Source organism: Paramisgurnus dabryanus, chromosome 16 (genome assembly GCF_030506205.2).
Source record: "Paramisgurnus dabryanus chromosome 16, PD_genome_1.1, whole genome shotgun sequence".
Lineage (NCBI taxonomy): Eukaryota > Metazoa > Chordata > Actinopteri > Cypriniformes > Cobitidae > Paramisgurnus > Paramisgurnus dabryanus.
In genome coordinates, this window is record NC_133352.1 from 29,306,525 (window position 1) to 29,327,487 (window position 20,963).

The 20,963-nt window shown below is 37.9% G+C and overlaps 1 protein-coding gene across 1 annotated transcript in view; it reads right to left on the bottom strand.

Annotated features, from left to right (window-relative positions):
* slc16a2 (solute carrier family 16 member 2) overlaps positions 1-20,567 on the bottom strand; it is a 28,160-nt gene extending 7,593 nt beyond the window's left edge. Inside the window, exons 1-5 of the mRNA XM_065274592.2 lie at positions 18,908-20,567; positions 12,350-12,494; positions 8,309-8,789; positions 1,907-2,050; positions 990-1,218 (exon numbers count right to left, since the gene is read on the bottom strand). Coding sequence (XP_065130664.1) covers positions 990-1,218; positions 1,907-2,050; positions 8,309-8,789; positions 12,350-12,494; positions 18,908-19,322 — 1,414 coding nt within the window. The 5' untranslated portion in view covers positions 19,323-20,567. The remainder of the gene's footprint in view (positions 1-989; positions 1,219-1,906; positions 2,051-8,308; positions 8,790-12,349; positions 12,495-18,907) is intronic.
* Positions 20,568-20,963: the final 396 nt, after the last annotated feature.

Sequence of the window (20,963 nt, forward strand, 5' to 3'; positions counted from 1 at the left end):
ACTGCAAAAAAATTTCTTACTTTACAAATAAATGTAAAAATATGTAATTGTTTTCCACTTGAAATATGCTGTATTTACTTGAAAAGCAAAAAAACTAAGCAATGAAGTCTTGTTCTCCGAAAAAAAAGATGAAAATCAAGTGAGTTTATTCTTAAAGGGACACTCCACTTTTTTGAAAATATGCTCATTTTCCAGCTCCCCTAGAGTTAAAAATTTTATTTTTACCGTTTTGAATTCCATTCAGCTGATCTCCGGGTCTGGCGGTACCATTTTTAGCATAGCTTAGCATAATCCATTGAATCTAATTAGACCATTAGCATCGCACAAAAAAATAACCAAAGAGTTTCAATCTTTTTCCTATTTAAAACTTGACTCTTCTGTAGTTACATCGTGTACTAAGACCGACAGAAAATTAAAAGTTAAGATTTTAGAGCCTGAATCACCCCTCAAGCAAAACAACTAAATGACCCCTTTAGATTTTAAAGACAGGCTGGGGTGAGACGCATGCCAGGCTCCAATATGAAAGACAAATGGCCATTCGCTTAAATATACATTTAGGAGTCAGATCACGTTTCCAAATTTGTGAAACATAAGCATGTCACGGCCAATCCAAACCAAGTTGTAAGCCTCCTGCAGTGAAGGCGACGCTTTCAAAATATACTATAAATGAAGCTTAAAATTCACGGATGAGGGCTCGGCCATCCGCACCCAGAGGCCTGAGAATCAATGCCAGTATTTTACAAATGGACCCTGAGACCGAGTGAGCACAGTGCACATAAACACTTAATAAATCTTACCTCTGGGTCGACTTTTTCATGTAAACTCTTTTAAATTGTTCCAGTGAACAAATCTAAATTTGGCTGCAGGCAGCAGTTCTATCCTAAAAATTGCAGTAGGCAAAGCTGTAAACCTTTAAATGTAAACCATACCAGAGGTGACTGCTCAGTTGCATGCACACACACTGTTTGAAGCCTGCTGTTGATACTCACCTGCTATAGGTGGTCCTGCTGTCATTGGTATGGCCATCAGACCGAGTAGATAACCGATGGCTTGAGACGCCTGCATGGGCCCTACCAACTCGAAGGCGATGGGAGCCATAATAGTGATGAAACAGCCATCACAAAGACCCATGAATATAAGAACCACGACCAGACCTTCAAACGCTGTACACTTAGGAATCAGCATGGACATCACACCCAGGATTATAAATGAGGCCACCTACAAACATGACATGGAGAAAATGCAGACTTACATCCAAGTCCGATCATAAGTTCATTGTGCAAATCCTGCATAGTGCACCTTTAAAGGAAAACACCACCGTTTTTCAGTATTTTACTATGTTCTTACCTCAACTTAGATGAATTAATACATACCTATCTTTTTTCAATGCGTGCACTTAATCTTTGTACAGCGCTTCTTGACTGTGTTAGCATTTAGCCTAGCCCCATTCATTCCTATGGCTCCAAACAAAAGTTTTATTTTGTGCCACCATACTTACTGGTGGAACTACTCATGTAACAGTCTTTAAATAAGGAAAACATGGAAGTGTTTGGTGGCTTCTAAATTCATCCCTGTTTGGATCCTAAGGGATGAATGGGGCTAGGCTAAATGCTAACACATTCACAAGGCGCTGTACAAAGATTAAAAGTGCACAAATTGATAAAAGATAGGTATGTATTAATTTGTCTAAGTTGAGGTAAGAACACAGTCAAATATTGAAAAACTGTGATGTTTTCCTTTAACTGATGCTGATGCATTTTATGAAAGACTTCTAAATATTGCTGAAAATTATTGTATTTATTCATCTGCTGCGGTGGTTATTGTTATAAGGCACTGTTTTATGAGATAACATCCAATGAAAGCCAGATTTATGATTATCTTGTATAAACACTGACTTTTTCTGTACCTGCATGTAGATTTTCTTTACTCCGGGTATGAGGTCTCCAATCTTTCCGAAAAGTAGTCGGCCGACCCCAGACGAAGCTCCGATACATACGAGCAGAATCCACTCTTTCTGAGTTTCTCCAAACTGCTCCTTTACAAATTTAATCTGTAAAAGTAAAAGAAAACCATCAGATGATTCACATACACGTGCAAAACACAGCATAACATAAAATCAAACTTCCTTTGTATCACATACAAAGACACAAACATTTTTTTACATGCAGATGACCTAAAAAAACCCACAAAAGGGTTCTCATGTGGCCGTCGCCTTCAGAAAAACACTTGTGCGCGGCCCTGATCAATGACGGCATTAATGTGGCTGTGGTGGGAACGCAGGAAAGTCGACTATAAGCTAATTCTTTCCGTATGTTGACACCCTTTGTCTAAGAAAGTGAGAGGAGGAGGACGTGGGGTTAAAATAGAAAGAACTTAAAAAAAATGTTTCCTGACTCTAAAGATCACAGGCCTGGGGATTAGATGTCTATTGAAAACAATCTGAATGAGAAAACCATATAGGGTCACATCAAAAGCTGTGAGATTACACATATAGGGTTAACAGGTAGGAAAGGCTTTTCTGTTCCACCACATTCAGAGGCAGAACTGCGAGTTCCACACACATACGTACAACAAAAGCCGGGACAAGATGTTTACTTCTGGTCCAAAGCCTGAAAAAACAAAACTGTAAGTGGAAAAGTGAGATTGTGGCGAGGAAGGGGTCTCAATCATGTTTTACCAACGCCCCCGAAACACACACAAACACACATACACATCCACTACCTCACAGCTAATCAAATAAACAATTGCTTCAAACACACACCAACATACGACAATAACAATGCACATGAAGTTATTCCAAAACACACACCAACATTTCAACATACGACAATAACGGTGCAAATTCCAAAACACACACACACACAAGCGCACACACACAAAACACAAACCAACATTTTAACATATGACAATAACAGTGCACATTCCAAAACACACACACACACACACACGCACACACACACACACACACACACACACACACACACACACACACACACACACACACACACACACACACACACACACACACACACACACTACATACTTGTAGTATCCGGACATAACATCTGACTAAAGCTTTGTTGTGTTTTACTGTTGGGCAACATGCTGAATAATGCAGCATGAAGTTAAAACAACCTGGTTTTGCAATTTAACTATTTTAAGTTTTGACCTGTAATAAGTTAAAGTAAGATAAAAATATATGTTGATTTGGCATCATTTTTACAGTGGGGCTACAAACAACTTTACAGGAAGCTTTGATAAGTTTTATGTATATAATATATTTTTAATTTTGTATATATTGGCCTATACTAGTTAGAAAAGTGCTCTAATAATACTCTAATAATAATAAATTGAATTGAACTGAAAGATTAAAACTTTTATTACAGTTTTTACCAATTGCTTACACACGTTTTCAAAACTAAGTCTCCTTTTTTCAAAACTCTACACACAATTCTCAAAACTGCACACACAAAATGCAAAATAGCACATATCTCCTTCAAAATGCAACACTGCATTCAAAATGCCACAAACACGTGTCAAAATGAAGCATTTGCATCAAATGGCAAACACTTCTTTCAAAATAATACATTTTTGGATATACCATCTAAACACTGCTGTTCTAAATCTAAAGCTCTTTGGTCTTTCATGGGCTTATATCTACATTTCAATACAATGTTCTACAGTGAAAGTAATCTGCCGAGAGGGGTAAAAAGTACACCGGAGACGCCAATGCAATGTAGAAACAGAAAATATTTATTAGTCCAAATATTACTGTTGTATACATTAGCATACAACAAAACTATAAACATGTAAACCAAAGTATATTCTTTACAGTAGAATACAGTAAATTGTGTGTGGGGTCCTGTTCCAGGAATTGGCAGGGGGGCATGCAGATTGACACAACAGTGACCTTTGACCTATTTATAGGCATATCTATTAGGGGTGGCACGGTTCACAAAACCCTCGGTTCGGTTCGTATCACGGTTCTATGGTCACGGTTCACGGTTCAGTACGGTTCTTGTTGTTATTTTTTCTTTAAATTTTTAACACTCCAGAAATGTATTATTTTATTAATGTATTAATTATCCATAATTTAGGATACAGTATTAAAAAAAGTTATATCATGTAGTCATTAGGGATGTCCCGATCCGATCACGTGATCGGAAATCGGCCCCGATCACGTGGTTTCAGACTCGATCGGAATCGGACGTTACCTCCCGATCAGGACTCGGATACATATGCAGGGTTTAAAATCCATTAAGTTCTCGCGCTGCTCCGCGCCAGTGTACGCGCTGCGCTGGTGCGTGTGAACTGAAGAGAATAGGCTTGTTCGACTTCATCCGGCTGCCGGTTCTTGTGGTGCTGCATGACGTCAAAGTTCCGCGAGAACGATTTAAAAGCAAACTCCTCCGTATGATTTCGCGGATCACTCTCGCGGTAGTTTGACGTCACCCGGCTGTCGATTGTTGCGGCGCCGCATGAAGTCGAACAAGCCTATTGATGTGCTTTCATTCATAGGCTTCACACTCGTGCGTGCAAGGAACCCACGACAAAACCGCGTTTTTACCGCTCATTTAAACGACGCGTTGATCGTTATTGTCAACATGTGCTCAGACGCAGTTCCGCGTCTCACTCAGAACCTCAAGAACGCGCATTCGCGCAGGATCATTTTACATTACTGTAGAGATGAGAGAGAGAGAGAGAGAGAGAGAGAGAGAGAGAGAGAGAGAGAGAGAGAAAGAGAGGTAAGAATGGTGCCCATGTCGAAAAAACTTAATAGAAGTCTAGAAACAAAGTATTAAAGTATGTATAGCCATGTCACTCATCTCATTACAAAATGTTAACTAGATAACTGGATACAACTGATTGTATAGTTTAATAAAATAATGTATTTTGATTATACAAATGAATCACGACCTAACTATAGGTATTTTATAACTAACTGCTGACCAGCTTAGGGAATCTATGGCTAATTTATAAGACATATTGCTGAATCAGTATGTTGTTTTTCTTGTTAATTGAGTCTTTTTGGGTAGTCTATCTTATGCCTAGAATGAGTCAAGGAGGTTAAGTCTTATAACTTCATTCAAAGTTTGATCAATTGTGCATAATGACATGTGCACCAAATGCATATAGGGTGTCAGACTCATAGATTTGCATTATTTAAAGTTCAGGTTTTAAAGTTTGGGTCAACATGTGGCACAGCTTTAAAACTGAAACTTATAAAATCCTATCAGAGATACAAAATTTCATTGAAACACACCCAGTGGCTTTGCTGTCATCAGGATTAAACATGTTACCCCTCGAACCCTCCCTCCAAACAGAGCCTCCCCACAAAACAAACCCCAATTTAACCCCTGAACATATATAGTATATATTCATTATTTTTTAACACATCTGTAGTTATGCGCTGGCACAGAGCTAGACTCTTTTGACTCTACACAGAAACAGCAATGTGTGCGGCATGACATAAGGAACATCCTGGACTGGTTCTGTTTTTTCGCTCTTCTTTATTCTTTTTTTTTATGTATTATAGAAGTATCGGATCGGGACTCGGTATCGGCAGATACTCAAAATCAAATGACTTGGACTCGGACTCGAGGGCAAAAAAACCTGATCGGGACATCCCTAGTAGTCATGCACAAACTGAATTTGACTTTAAGCACATTGGACCATCTCTGAGGAAAGCCAGATGAGATTTTGATAGAGCAAGAGGGAAGACATTGATGATTTCAACATGCTTTTAATTTATTTGGAAAACAAGATAATGTGTATTGCCATCTACATGAACTTTATGTGCATTTTTAGCACACAAAGATAACTTGCATTTATTAAAATGCCAACTTCAGTGTAGCTCTTAGGTTTATCACTGAGAGGCTGCTTTAATACTGAGAGAATATGTGGACGAGAGAGAAACATAACCTTTGCACCTGTAATATTTAAATCTCTTTAAGTCTCTTTTGTCCACTTTTGACCACTTCTGATTACTTTGATGGGCAATTTCTGAAATAAGATCGCGCAACTTTCACACGCTAGCAAAATGAAACTACGCGAAAATCAGCCGCTTTAATTTTATCAATGAAAGGCTAAAAATAGCGCTGAATATGAAAAGACGTAAAACATTGTTGTCAGTACCTCAGATTAGATAAATGGTCGGAGAGAAGGCGATCTCCTGTGGCTGTTGGAGCATATTCAACCCATAGACTGCAGTTCTATCTGTTGTTTTATTTCCGCTGTCATCATAAGTAACATGAAATAAAAATGTTTTCACACACCAAACTTATACGACGCTGGCGCATCCTCCAACTGCGGGCAGACTTCCTTTTCTCTCCCACTTGCCATTTCTACACGTAACATAACCTGCAGTATTTATACTCCAAACCAGTCACCTCTTCTTTCGCGCGAAAGGGAAACACGCTATCTGAGGTCACATACAGGGCAGGAGACTACATTGCGCATGCCATGGACCGTTGAACCGTGCGGTACACATGCGCTCCGAACCGAGACAAGCGAACCGAACGGTTCGGATTTTTTTCATGGACCGTGCCACCCCTAATATCTATACTACTGTAAAGTAAAGCAGTGATTGGTTAGTGATCAGTAAAGCATTTAGTGTTTGCACATGTGAGGAGTGTGTCTGTGTGACCTGGTGAATGAGTGTAGTATTTTGATTGGTTGTGTTTGAAAAAAAGAAAGCAAGTGACTTCCTCATAGATCTTTGTGTTTTAGGTAGAGAATTGTGTGTAGTGTTTTGAAAAAAGTGTTTTATGCAATTGAAAACTGAGTCAAAGGCTGAGAAATAGCTTATGGTTTTGAAGATTTGGCATGTAGTTTTGCACTTTGAGTGAGAGGTTTTGAAAATCGTGTGACATGAAAAGATTTTGTGTGTAACCAATCGTAAAAAACTGTAAAATATTTCAAACTTTAAAAAAAAAACGAGTTCTTTGTGGGTGTGTGTCATATGTGTGTGTCTGAGGCGCCACCCAAACAAATGCGTAAGTAGGTCAGTAAACTTGTTAGAAGCATGTGAGTTGAGGCTGAGCTCTAATTGGCTGGCTTCAGATCCGGCCTGGGGCGCAGCACTGTGCGCCCCAATCCCTCACACTTTTGTTGTAAGCAAATACATTTTGTTTTATGTTTTTGACCTCGTGTAATTGGATTGTTCTCAGAGTCTCATAACCGCATGGCAAATTGATAGTTATGAATAGTTACGTTGCTGATGAGTGGAAAGCAATCTCGAGATGAAAGAAAATATGATTTTATCCTTACAAAAATCACCCTTTACAAGGCGTTCAGTTGAAGAATAAATAAAAAATTAAGAAACTTGGAAAAGATCTACCAACGGAGTCAAGTGATTGCAATCTGTGTGCTTTTCCACCACTTATGGCTAGCTGGATACGATGTAAGTCATGCCTTTTATTGTTAACATGTAAAGTGATGAACCACCTGTGTTTATTTGTTCTCTTCTTAATAAACACATTTTGACTTGTATGCTTGTCTTGTAAGTTAATGATTAGAATAAACATAAACAATTATTATCATTAAAACATGAATTGATGGATAATAACTGACTTTGACAGAATTTTTACAACTCTGTTTATCGAAAAAATGACAAAGATAAAAAAATTCCATCGCACTCCCCAAATTTTTGTCACCTGCCGCCACTGCATCTGTATGAGCTTTTCATTTAACAAACGGTTCTTGACTTGTTGACTCTATTTACAGTCTATTTACTTCCTGTGAACAGGAAGGCTTAACCAAGGAGAGACATCTTCTGCTGACATGATCACACAAACTGAGTTAAAGTTAATAATTCATCAACTGAAGGTGTGGACTCATCATCACATTAAATATGTGAGCTCATGGAAGCCTAAGGCTTTATTTATTCATGACCTCAAACAGACTGAGTACTGACCTTTCAACACTGCCTCAAACACATCTGACATTACAAATCTGATCTGGTTTTTTTTTTTTATTACATATTCTTCAATCTGTCCCATATGACAAAAAATTAATTCCTTTGGCCAAAAATATTGGTTTAGCCTGTCAAACAGGTTTAACAGGCTAAATGCAGTGTTTGGACAAACATTTTATGGTCCTGCAACTTCCGCAGAAAATATGTATTTATATAAATATTTTTACTTGGATTTTTATTTATATTTACTTAGATTTGTAACCAGCATAACAAAAATGTTTCTGGAAAAATATTACATACGCTGCCTAAATCACTTAAGAAAATAATACTAATTGAATTTGCTGTATAGTGTAAAAGAAACAAGTTAAATCGTTGTGACATCACCAAACTCACCAGGTGTACGTATGGCACAAAGTATCCCAGGACAGCCGTGGCGACGCCGAATGCCCACAGCCGGTAGGCCAGCACTCTGAACACTCGTACGTTAAAGTACTTTCTAATTTTCATCAGGGCCTTTTGCCACCTGCTTGTCGACTCTGAGCCGGACGCTGCGCCTCCTTCCATCCCCATCCCTGACATCGGGCACACCCCGCTTGGCATGAGTGGACGGAAGGTAAGAGCCAGCAGCGTTTGAACCAGCATAAAGAGACTGAGGGTCTGGAAGGTTCTGGAGAGGCCCAGTGGTTTCACCACTTTCTCGAGCAGCACGGGAAGACCCATGGAGAAGAGGCTGCTGCCTGCAGTCACGACGCCATTGGCCAGCCCCAGACGTTTTCGGAAATAATGCCCCAGTATCACCAGAGACGGCTGAAACGCAAATGAGGATCCACAGCCGAACAGTATTCCATATGTGAAGTATCGAAGAGCCAGCGTGCTGAGAAGATGGGGAGAACATAAATGAGTATAAAAACAACGTGTTTATTTAAATAGACAGGAAAGAGGCTCATTCATTTCCTTTAAAGGAATTTAAATGTAACAAATGTAAGGTTTTTTTCAAAGTTACATTTTACATTTAGTTTAATGACATGTGTAGAGGTTCGTAAAAGTCCTAAGACACATGTTTGAACTGTCTCAACTGAAAATAACTTACACAGACAGATTTTAAAATATTCCAGTGCCATTGATTTGTCTACACACCAGTAGGGTTGCAAAGCGGTAAATTTCTGGAAACTTTTCATGGGAACTTCTGGGCAATTTTGGAAATATTCCAAATTGCAAACTTAACGAGAATTTATGAGAATTATTTGGAAACGTATATAAACTATATCAAATACAAACATAAATAAAAATATAAATATTTTGTTTGGTCATAAGCAGACATGCATGCAAGGTAATCCAAATTAAAAAATTTACTTTGGAAAAAGGAAAAAAAATACCCCACACAAATAGTGTGCATTGTTACAAAATATTTTTATTTTAAATAAATTGTTCTTTTTTTATTACATTTTTAAACTTTTTATTCATCAATCCTGATACTTATGCTCATCAGGCCTGGATTTATTTGAACAAAAAATTTTAAGAAATTATTCTAGTAAGCAGTGTGCTGGTGACTGAGAAATGTGCAGGGTAGAAATTAAACTGAAACTGCATTAAATCTTATTGTTTTAAACAAAATTACGCTGCAAGATTTAAATTCCATATAAGGCTAATCTACATTTTTCAAATTCCCAGTTAATTCCCATATTCCCGTTAATTCCCATGGAAAGCTCCCAGCCTTGAAAATACCTGAATTTTGCAACCAACACCAGTAATGTCTTTTTGTAAGTCATGTTTATAAACATCTTAATTTAACTTAAGGCCCAGTCCTGGCTTTAGCTAAGCCATGTCTATGAAACCAGGTCATAGTGAAGTGGCTCTGTTGTGTGTGTTTGTGTGGTTCTGGTAATCCCTACGGTGTGGGAGCCAAATTTCCCCAAAAGATGGTAACAGTCTTGAACTTGTGAGGACATGTTATGGTAAGGAAATGATGTTTATTTAAAAGTAACAATAGCTTGTACAGTATAAAAGTCATTACATGGGTAAAAAGTCCCTATAAAAACAGTCAGCATTTGTGTTTTTTGAGTATTTCATCACTCTAAGCTCAGCAGGAACATGGTTTTTCAATCTTTTGTATCAACAAAAAGAGTATTTTCATCCTGAAAAAACAGCGCTTTGTCCAGAGAGGGAATTAACTGAACACTGTGTGTGAGACAAAACACACAATGAATCAGTGGCGGTTCTAGACAAATTTCACTAGGGGGGCCAAGGAGGGGCCAGTGTTTTACCAGAGGGGCACATAAAAAATGGCAAGAAATTATATTTAAAGATTATAGGGGTGGTTACAGGAATTAGTTTGAGACAGGACTAGGCCTTAGTTTAATTAGGAAATATAACTAGTTTTAACAAACATGCCTTACTAAAAACATTACTTGTGTGCATTTTGAAGCAAAACAAAGGGCACTGATGTATTTTAAGATATGTCAGTGCAAGTTGTTTTCAGTTTGGACAGATCTTACATTTATTTTAGTGGAGGACTAGTCTAATCCCCTTCCGGGAAACCACCCCTTACACTTTATTTTACTTTACAAATTACAATCATATAAATATTTATTTAATACAAGAGTGAGTGCAGGTGCAAAAGAGGAGCTGGAATCTTTTCTAAAGCCCTCCAACTGAAAATCATGCAAGCCTACTCAATAAACTTTATGAAATGCAAACTTTTATAAAGACAAACGTTTGTTTTAGTTTACATATAAACACACATTGCTAGACAGTTAGGGACCACAATCTAATCAATATTTAAAATAATATTTATTTTAGATTGTAAACATTTTTATATGTAACATTTAATTATATTCCTCCAATTTTATGCACGTATATTTAAGCGCTTTTTGCAATGTACTATTTAAAAAGTTAGCGAGATGTTGGTTTTGCCGGTTGTTGATGAGTGACAGCTGTGAATGATCACAACGTGCAACAAGCAGCCACGTCACAGGAGAACAAGTGAACTGTGTCCCAATGTGAAGTGAGCTAGAGTCCTTACCAGTGCCCAAACCTGCATACACATTCTCAACATCTTCTTCTTCTTCTTCTTCTTCTTCTTCTCAAGTTTAATGGCAGTTGGCAAACCAAACTTAAATGGTGCATTCCCGCCACCTACTGGATTGGCATTCTCAACATCGGGAGATTGGGAACGAATTAAGACACTCGCCGAGCATCACCCGCAGCCCTCACCCAGCTACAGTGCAGTGGTTGGGTGCGCCGCTCTAATCTGCCCGTGTAGAACGTTGCGTCGCATTAGTTCCGCTTTTGGCGCTCGCGTGTAAAATCAAAATAAATGTATACTTTTTTATTTGGTCAGCACGGGGTGGCCACAGGGGTGGCCAGGGACATGTCTACAGAGGCACGGGCCACCCTTGGCCTCCGTGTAGAACCGCCACTGCAATGAATGAAAAAATGAATTAAATTATTATAAAAATAGGTGATTCTCATGAAATTAGACTTATGAGGTGTCATGAAACATTTTGATAAAAAAAGTAAATGCAAAGTAAGAGTATCAAAATAAGAAGCATACAGTTACAAACATCTCTTCATGTACTATTATGCACATGATTTCAAATGACATCATACAAACCAATTTTGTTGTTTTTTCCACATTTAAGGGGAAAATTTTCATTACCACAACGTGTCCATGACTGGATTTGGGTTCTTTGACATGGAAATATTTATAATTAAAAAATCAAAAAAATCAAAAGCTTCAGGCATGTTATACTATAAACATTTACAGTAAAGAAACATGTGGTATTTTTGTGATCACTGGTAAATGTAGAGACAATAATAAATTAATTTAGAAAATTTCTCATCCTCCACAACAATTTTCAATCATTGAAAAGCCCTCAAGGAACTAACATTTTCAAAAAAAATGTTGAAAGGGACATAATTGACTGTGACACTCAAGATGGCTACCAGGTAAGCAGTTCTTATTTTTTCTCTCCAGATTAAAGTTGAAATTTGTTTGTCATAGTACCTAGACAACTTTTTAGTTCTCATTACCGAAACATGAGTTTGTAAATGCATATATTTTATATAATATCATGTTGCAGTAATGATAATTTTTGATAATGATAATCTAAAAAAATTGTAATAATTCTATAGGAAATATTTTTTAAATCCTCTAAAATAATGGTTATAGTAGGGTCAGACCTTAATCTTATATGTGCAAAAAAAAAAAAAAATGGCTTCAAGGGCTTTTTAAAAATCTGATACTGGACACCTTCTAAATCTGGATTTCGTGAGAATCACCCAAATGTGCTCATTTGTGTCCTAATGTGCACCACATTAGCAGAGCATAATTTTTTATTTGAAAGACAGTCAGTTTCCCTTTTATCCATACAAGTATTAAAAATGCACGTCGATCATTATAAAAGTGAAATGTCAATCAATAAATGTGTTTACTTTGCGAATGAGCTGGCGAGCAGACCAAGGAAAGCCACGAATGCTCCACAGACAGCCGTCTTCCGACAGCCAAAATGATCAGTAAACATGCTGACCACAGGAGAGCAGAAAAATATCATTCCCATCGCCAGAGCTCCGACCCACGCTAAGGAGAGAGAGAGAGAGAGAGAGAGAGAGAGAGAGAGAGAGAGAGAGAGAGAGAAAGATAAAACATTAATGAGCAGCATTCATAAACTATACTTTTACATATTCTGAAAAAAAACATGAGCTGTGTTTGCCTATCCAAAGGTACCAGCACAATGCTATAGGGCAGTTGTTCTCAATCCTGGTCCTGGAGGCCCACTGCTCTGCACATTTTGTATTTCTCCCTTGTCTAACACAGCTGATTCAGATCATCAGCTCATTAGCAAAGATCTTATTGTCCATCAGATAAGAGAGACATACAAAATGTGCAAAGAACCACTGCTATAGGGTGATGTGGATGCTTACCAGGGGTTGTTCAACGACTGTTGAGATTTATTAAAAGCGTGCAATGGATAATTAGCGCTGCAAAGGTGTGGTCTAGTTATTTTATACTGAACACCCCTTTGAGTATTAACACAGCTTTAAATGTCAAAGCAATAACAGAGATGCTGGAGACTACAAACACCACAACATCACAATAACAAAACAGCTACAAAAAGATTCATTATTCTAAACAAACTTAATTGATGCATGTGGACACACAAGCATGCACGCACGAACACATACACAAATAAATTATATTTACAGAAAAATACGTGCCCAGTGCCCACATCCATTATTCTGCCAAGAGACATGAATGTGTATCATCTCTGTTTCCCAAGCACTGGCTGGTCATAATCAATGTCACGCTCAAACAAACACATACTGGATGTTTTCCATGGATCAAAGGTGGTTTAATGTCTGCATGATTTGTCTGAAGACTAAGTTCAATATTTGACACTAATCTGTGTGTGTGTCTAATCCTGGCTGAAGTTGAGTGAAACTTCCAGAGAGGAAGCCGTGGAGTAACAAACCCATCAAATGATGTTTACATTATATTTTGTTTAAGTCCACAGGGTCAAAGTTTAAACGAGGCGCCAGTGACTCCAGCAGCTAAACCTTCATGAGATGTATGCTATCCACAGGTTTCACAGGGAGACTTCTGTTTGTTGCTTTTTCACTTTAAAGCAAATTACTGATCGTTCTGTGAAGTTCCCGTGGAAGTACATGTTGGGAACTTCAGAACAATGCCAAAAGTTTATATTTTGGAATAGTGTGTTCGGAAAGGGCCACGTTCTAAAGGAAAATCATGCAGAAAACATAAGGTAGATGTGTGTGTGCGTTTAGTGGTCTCTGTGGCCATGTGAAAGGATTGAACATTCCAGTGACTATTAGGAAGAGATTATCTTACTTTTCCAGGAAAAACACACATACAGAAAGGAAAAGTATTACACTTTTTAATGCAAGGCTAACATGTAACCACACACATTGAATAATGCATTTCTCATTTCTGCTTGACTTAAATAACTTTTAGAAAGCAGCTCTTGTTCCTTCACGGTTCCTTCCCTTCATAGCCGCACGGTAGCACCTTATTTTACAGTACGTGTTACCTTGTACAAATATGGTAATTATGTTGTACTTACAGACAATTGTGGTACATACTTGCGTAGTTATTATGTAACTCTAGATAAGTACTGGGTAATATCAGATATACATGCTTATAGTGTATGTATACTGTAACTAACAAGAAACACTACTGTACTTACAAAAGTATGTACAATATAAGTATTTAGTACTTACAGGCAAGTGTGGGTTAATGACAGGTACTTATAGTGTTCATATATGATACCTGATAAAAAACACTTAAACACGAAATATGCATCCACAACAATGCATCTTTTTTATGGTCTTACTAGTTAATATAACTAACAGTGGCATATGTATACTACGTTAAAACCTAGGTGGTATGTGAAGTAATGGTGTATAATGCAACACTTTATTTTACAGTTCTGCTTTCATGCATTTACTATTGTACAATACAAGGACAATAAAGGACGAAGTTACTGAGTACAAAAAAATGGCACAATATTAAAGTTTGTTATTAGTTGTCATATACATACATTATAAGTACCTGTCATTAACTCACACTGACATGTTGGTACTACACAACACGTTAATGCAATTTTTAAGTACAGTAGTGTTTCTCGTTAGTTACAGTACACATACTATATGTGCCGGTCATTAACTTACAATGACCTGTAGTGTTTGTCATTAGTTATTATCATATATACTGTACAATATAAGTACCTGTCATAAACCCACACTTGCCTGTACATCCTAAATATATTATATTATAAATTCATTTGTAAGTACAGAAGTGTTTTTTGTTAGTTACAGTATACATACACTATAAGTACGTATCTGGTATTACCCAGTACTTATCGAGTTACATATTAACTACCCAAGTATGTGCCACTGGTAAGTACAGTATTGATACAATTTAATTACCACACTTTAAAAAACTTTGCTGCCTTAAAATTCTTTGTTAAATCAACGCAGATTTACAAGTCATGTCAACAGAAATTAGTTGTCACAACTTATAAAATATAGTTGAGAAAAGTCAACTTAAATTTATAAGTTATAACAACTCACCTGTAGATATAGCAACTCATCTCTAGTCAAGATAAATAATAGTAAGTTGATCTGACTTGTAAATCCATGTTAATTCAACAAAAAAATTTAAGGCAGCAAAGTATTTTTTACAGTGCATGTAGATAACCAAAAGTAAGTACCACACATTTGTCTGTAAGTACAATATATTGACCATATATGTACAAAAACACATACTGTAAAATAAAGTGCAACCAAAGTCAAAAGCTGGGCATCACTGCAGTGTTTTTATTTAAGGATCATATTCCACAAAATCTCTTATTATTCTAATCCTTAATCCTGGAAAATTTTGAAAATGATCCCAATGGACCCAGCTGCTACACTAAAAAAAACAATGAGAGAAGAGAGAGAGAGAGAGAGAGAGAGAGAGAGAGAGAGAGAGAGAGAGAGAGAGAGAGAGAGAGAGAGAGAGAGAGAGAGAGAGAGAGAGAGAGAGAGAGAGAGAGAGAGAGACAGAAGTGAGTTGTGTGTGATGTCACTTCTTATAACCCTCGTACGACCCATGCTGACAACAGAAATGAGTTTCGGAAAACACATGGTTCTCTTTTCTCACCCTTTGAATGATTTTGTAAACTGATTTGAAATGATTTGTTAACATTTTTGTCAAGATGAACAATAGTTCACTTTCTCAAAAAATAAATAAATAATTAAATAAATAAATAAACAGATGAAACTTAAACCTGCCCAACAAAGAGCAAGAACCTTCTCAAATCCTCTTCATATCAAAACTTCAGTGCATAAAATCACCATATGTTTTCCATCTCCATTCCTCCTATAAACAGGTTCTGCATGCTCTCTTGTTGGCTTTTTCTCTGTGTATTTCCTTTGTTTTGTCCATAAAGATTTTAAACAAATGCTTCAGTATATAAACAAAGCCGCTCTGACATTATTCACCACATAACAAACTTTTACTCTCTCAGTCTCTCTCCCCTCTAGTGATCGTACAGTAATTCTCTGTAATGAGACTTCTTATGTTATAGTGTTTTTATATGAGAGACCGAGGCACAGCTAGACATCCAGAACAGAAAGAAAGAAAGAAGGAAGCTGTGTGTGGAAGAGAGAGAGAGAGAGAGAGAGAGAGAGAGAGACCAGGGAAACAAGTGACCCAATAAAACTGACAGATGCTGTTTGACAGATTGTGAATAACACTCAACGCCTGAAGGAATGGATCTCTCTTTCTCCCTCTCTCCCTCATATTTTACCCCCAAATCAAAACAAAGAATCATGAGTTATATTTTGTTTAAAGAAACGAAGCCAAGTTAAAAACTTCAAACCATTTTTTATATGACATCATTTTTATGCCAGTTAAGAGAATTGAAAATCACGATTTCTTTGTTGCTGATGAGAAACGTCTTCAATTTATTCAAAATTCAAATCCTTCTTGTTCATTGACATGCAAAGTTAAGATCCAAGAACTAGAACAAGAGGAACATCGCTATGGTGAAACACTTGCTTTCATAGCGCCTGAGAGATTAGGCAAAATTCCAGCCGTGTGCTTAAAAATGTGCTGCTCAGCGCTGTGAAGAATGCCACCAAACAAATCTGACCGAAGATCAGTCAACAATAATAATCGTGACACAAATCCAAAAGATGAAGGGGAATTCTTTTCATATTTGCCCTCCAGGCTTTGCATTAAATGGCAAAGCTCCGGCCACATACTATTGCAGCACAGCAGAGATTTTGTGCACTCAGTTGTGTGTGTGTTTGTATTTTTATTATGTGTGTACACAATATTAGGCAGGTGGCCATAATGTTATGGCTGATCGGTGTGGTATATATGCAAAAAACATTTTTTGCAAAATGTTTGAAGCATGTTTTTTAAATAGAGCCCTTTTGTGTTAATCTCATGTATTATTGAGGGACAGTGTCTGCTGTAATCATCTATGGAGATTAAACATTAAAGTTTGTCTTTCTAAAGGCAGACATAACCATGTGAGCGCTGGACACGCCCCTTTAAGCCCTGCATGTTTTACACTACTGCAAGTCCTTCATAAACCAATCAAATTAGGGGTGCTTAACGATTAATCGCGATTAATCGATAGCAGAATAAAAGTTTTTGTTTACATCATATATGTGTGTGAACTGTGTATAATAATTATGTATATATAAATATGCACACATGCATGTATAATTATAAGAAAAAAAATATATTTATATATTAGGTATTTATATATCAAATAAATTATAAATAAATATACAAATGTATATACACATGTAAACATTTCTTAAATATATACATGCATGTGTGTGAATTTATTTATACAAAGTTATTATATACAGTTCACACAAATATATGATGTAAACAAAAACTTTTATTCTGCTATCGATTAATCGCGATTAATCGTTAAGCACCCCTAAATCAAATCCTCTTTTATGAAACCAGATTGGCCCATTTCAGCAGGGTCACTACACAAAAGATGTGTGTGAGAGAGAAATATGATGCACATTTGACAGAGAGAAAGATTTGAAAGAGAGACCACCATACAAACATCTGTAATCACTAGGACTTTCTGTATTTTTACTTTTAAGTGTTTATTTGTTATGCGAAAGCCCCCCATTTTTTGCAAACACTGTGAGCCTTAAGAGATTGCTCTGATGTCTAAATGTGGTATTTAAAAGCGCATTTAAATTATTGGCACAGTTACACATGGTTCTGCTGCTAAATGGAGTGTGAAATCACATCTAAAAGTGTTTTGTCAGTTCCCTTTATGTGCATTTCTAAAGTCCAACCCTGCTTTCAACACTTGCCAAAAACAGAAATTCATCTACTATTTATTTGGAATTATTATTAATCATTATTATTATTATTATTTTAAAAGAAGACTGTAATCTCAATCTAACAGGACAGAGAGTGATGAGGAAAGCACAGACCAAACTTCCCCCAAATTATTCAGATGGTGCATGCTTGTTTGACACACTTATAATACTACATCACACAAAAAGTTGTAAAGCAGAACACCCAACTGGGAGTCCGAACATTAAAACGAACTAACTGAGCTCTTAGCAAACATGCAGGACAGATGGTGATTTCCTGCACGCCGAGAGGCCTGTGAGACTATTAGCATGTGGACTGGGTTTATGCTGGCAGTGAATCAGAAGGGAATCGAGGTTGTCGGGGACATCAGTGGTTCGGGGGGTTCATGAAACTGGAACTTAAAGTGAGTTTGTAGGACTCTGTTTTCTATCTGTTATTATCTAATGTGCAGTGAAAGTTCACACAGTCCAGTGTGGTCAGACGGTCAAATCTTCTCAACCCACCTGTTTGCCATGAAACAGGCAATTCAGCAAAACATCCAAGGTTATGGAGAAACCCCCCCCCCCCAAATAAGCAGCACTTACAGTATTACTACAGTACAATTACAGTATTACTATGGCTATAGCGTCATCAGCAAAAGTTAACAGTGACCGAACACATTATGTGAGATACAAATACAGCAATGTTTTTTTTTATAATGAATATGTTTCGTGTCAGTATTACTGTTATATTTATCAGTTATTTTTACCTTTGTACATAATCAAATCCAAAACCTTCCCAACAAACTACTGTGGCACCAAACGTGTTGTATAAAACTTTGCATTGCAAAATACCAAAATGTGTTATTTTGAAATGAAATGAAAGCTTTACCCATAAAATCATGTCTCTTAGAAAAAACTAGTGTCATGCACTGACTGTAGTAATACTGTAATGTATTTGACAGACCCAATTATTTAGTCGTTTAGTATATCTAATATACAAGCAGGTGGTATTGATGTATATTATGTTTATTAACACCCACTGATTGTTGGGTGCAGACAGCAGATTTGGGCATCTGTCACCAGGCTTAAGTGACCTCTGGACCATTTAAGTATCGTGGGATCAATGTGCCTGACATCGCACATACTCACCCACTTGAAACTGGGACGTCTCGGACGTATGATCCGTGGAATTCTTGTGGTCATTCGCCAACATCTCGTGCAGAATACCAAACGAGTTCTGTATGCCGAATATCGAGCCGTTGCACCAGGTTGCTGCGAACACCACGACCCATCCGAACCCTCCCTCGGGCGGAATAAACCCGCGTCCCGGTTGCGCGCCGGGCGGCGTCGCCGGACGCTTTTCAGGGCAGTCGGTCTGTATCAGCTGAACCGTGCTGTCCTCCGGGACAATTTTATGCTCCGATTCCTCATATTCCTCTTTGTTCTCTGGGTTTTGCATTGTTGCAGAGGAAGAGGGCAGGACGGCGTGTCCCGTCTCTTGTACCTCCGGAACAGGGGTCCCGCTGCCTCCTTCTGCAGTTTTATCATTGCTTTCTGGGTGCATCCTTTATAAAGTGGATGCAAATGTCTTTCTTTCAAAAATAAACAACAACCACAAACTATTTTAGCATATGCGCGAGAGCAGATGAAAATGTCTATTAGAGTTTTCAGCGATCTTAAAGTTCAAGCCAACTAACTGAACACCAAACAATCTTTGACACGCGTGGACGGAGCTTTGCGCGGATGATCAGTCATAATCCGATCGATAAAATCCAAATCCTGTTACAAGAGATCACTCTTCTTAATAAAGCGACGCGACACCGAGCAAATGTCCGGTCTGGACCGTCGACGGCGCTTCAGGTCGTGTCCACATCTCTTTATCTGGAGAAGAACGCGCACCGACTCCTCCTATATCATTTGTTGAATATTTACGACAGATCCCGGTGCACTGCCCCGCTCACTACTGCTGCCAATGCCACAATGTAACAACACTGCTCATTCTGTAACACTGTAACACGAGCTCACCCCACGTGTGTTACAATGCCACCATGTTCGTTCTGAGAAACAATGCACAATTTCCAGTAAACAATCTCATCTGAACACTGATCCGCCTCCTCGAGGGCCCGCCGAGGGAAAGGATTTAAAATTCCACCGGCGCAGGATTACGGAAAGAATCGAAAACCGGAGATACTCCACCCCCTATCTCACCATTCCTCATCCCGTATGGCAATTGGTTAAAACCGAGGAAGCGCGCTGGGAACAGTAGCCTACAAGTGACGTGAGAGTCGTTTGAAAAGCCGAAATGCATCCAGTTCGGTGATTGTTGCCCGGTTGTTTGAAGAGACAAGTGCGCATTTCATCGATGTTAGGCACAAATCAGACCGGTCCGGTTTGTAGAGAGTTCAAGGATCGTCGTCTTGGTCGTTTGTCAGAACAGCGCGGAGTGTTCGGTGAAATGCACCTGGCTGAGAAACTGTTCATATAGATGCGTATAGCTCGTGTTTGGGTAGCCATGACGGGTTATTATGGTATGGAGGGGAGGATCTGTGACGCGCTTTCCTGTACAGTATGCCTACCTCCAATGTCTAACATATACGCATACCGTAGGCTACAGTGTGGTGCATGGGGAAATGCGATGTCCAAATTGGCGTGGTGCTTCATATTTGAACATTTTATAAATGCAAGGAATTTAAGGAAGCTTGGCAAAAAAGACACAACATATGCGCAAAACTCATAAAGTCAAGGCCCAGGAGAATTGCAATCATAAACATGAGAGGATCTGACTTATAAAATAGAAGTCAGTGTATGCTTTGTTTCCTGTGAGCCTTTCGTTGCATGTTTTTAATGCATTTTCTTTTTTGTATAAAGCCCATATTCCCTGATACATTGTTTGCCCCTTTTACCCAGTCAAATAAATAACCCTAATCCAACTTCATCTAAGCTGACTTCCTCGGCTCTAGAAATCTATTTTATAGTCTATTGTACAAATCTGGACATCACTGTTGGCCCTTTGCTTGTGTGTGATGTCTTCATGCAAAATCGCCAACCAGATAAAAAACAACTACTTTAGAAAAGCATGTTTAATAGTACAAAATTTAGATTAGATCACTTTGTATGTACTTAGATTAAAGGAAACCAACTTATTTAGAGTCTAATAGCATGCATCGCCTACTAAAATTACTGTATTTGTAATTTGGCGTTTGCT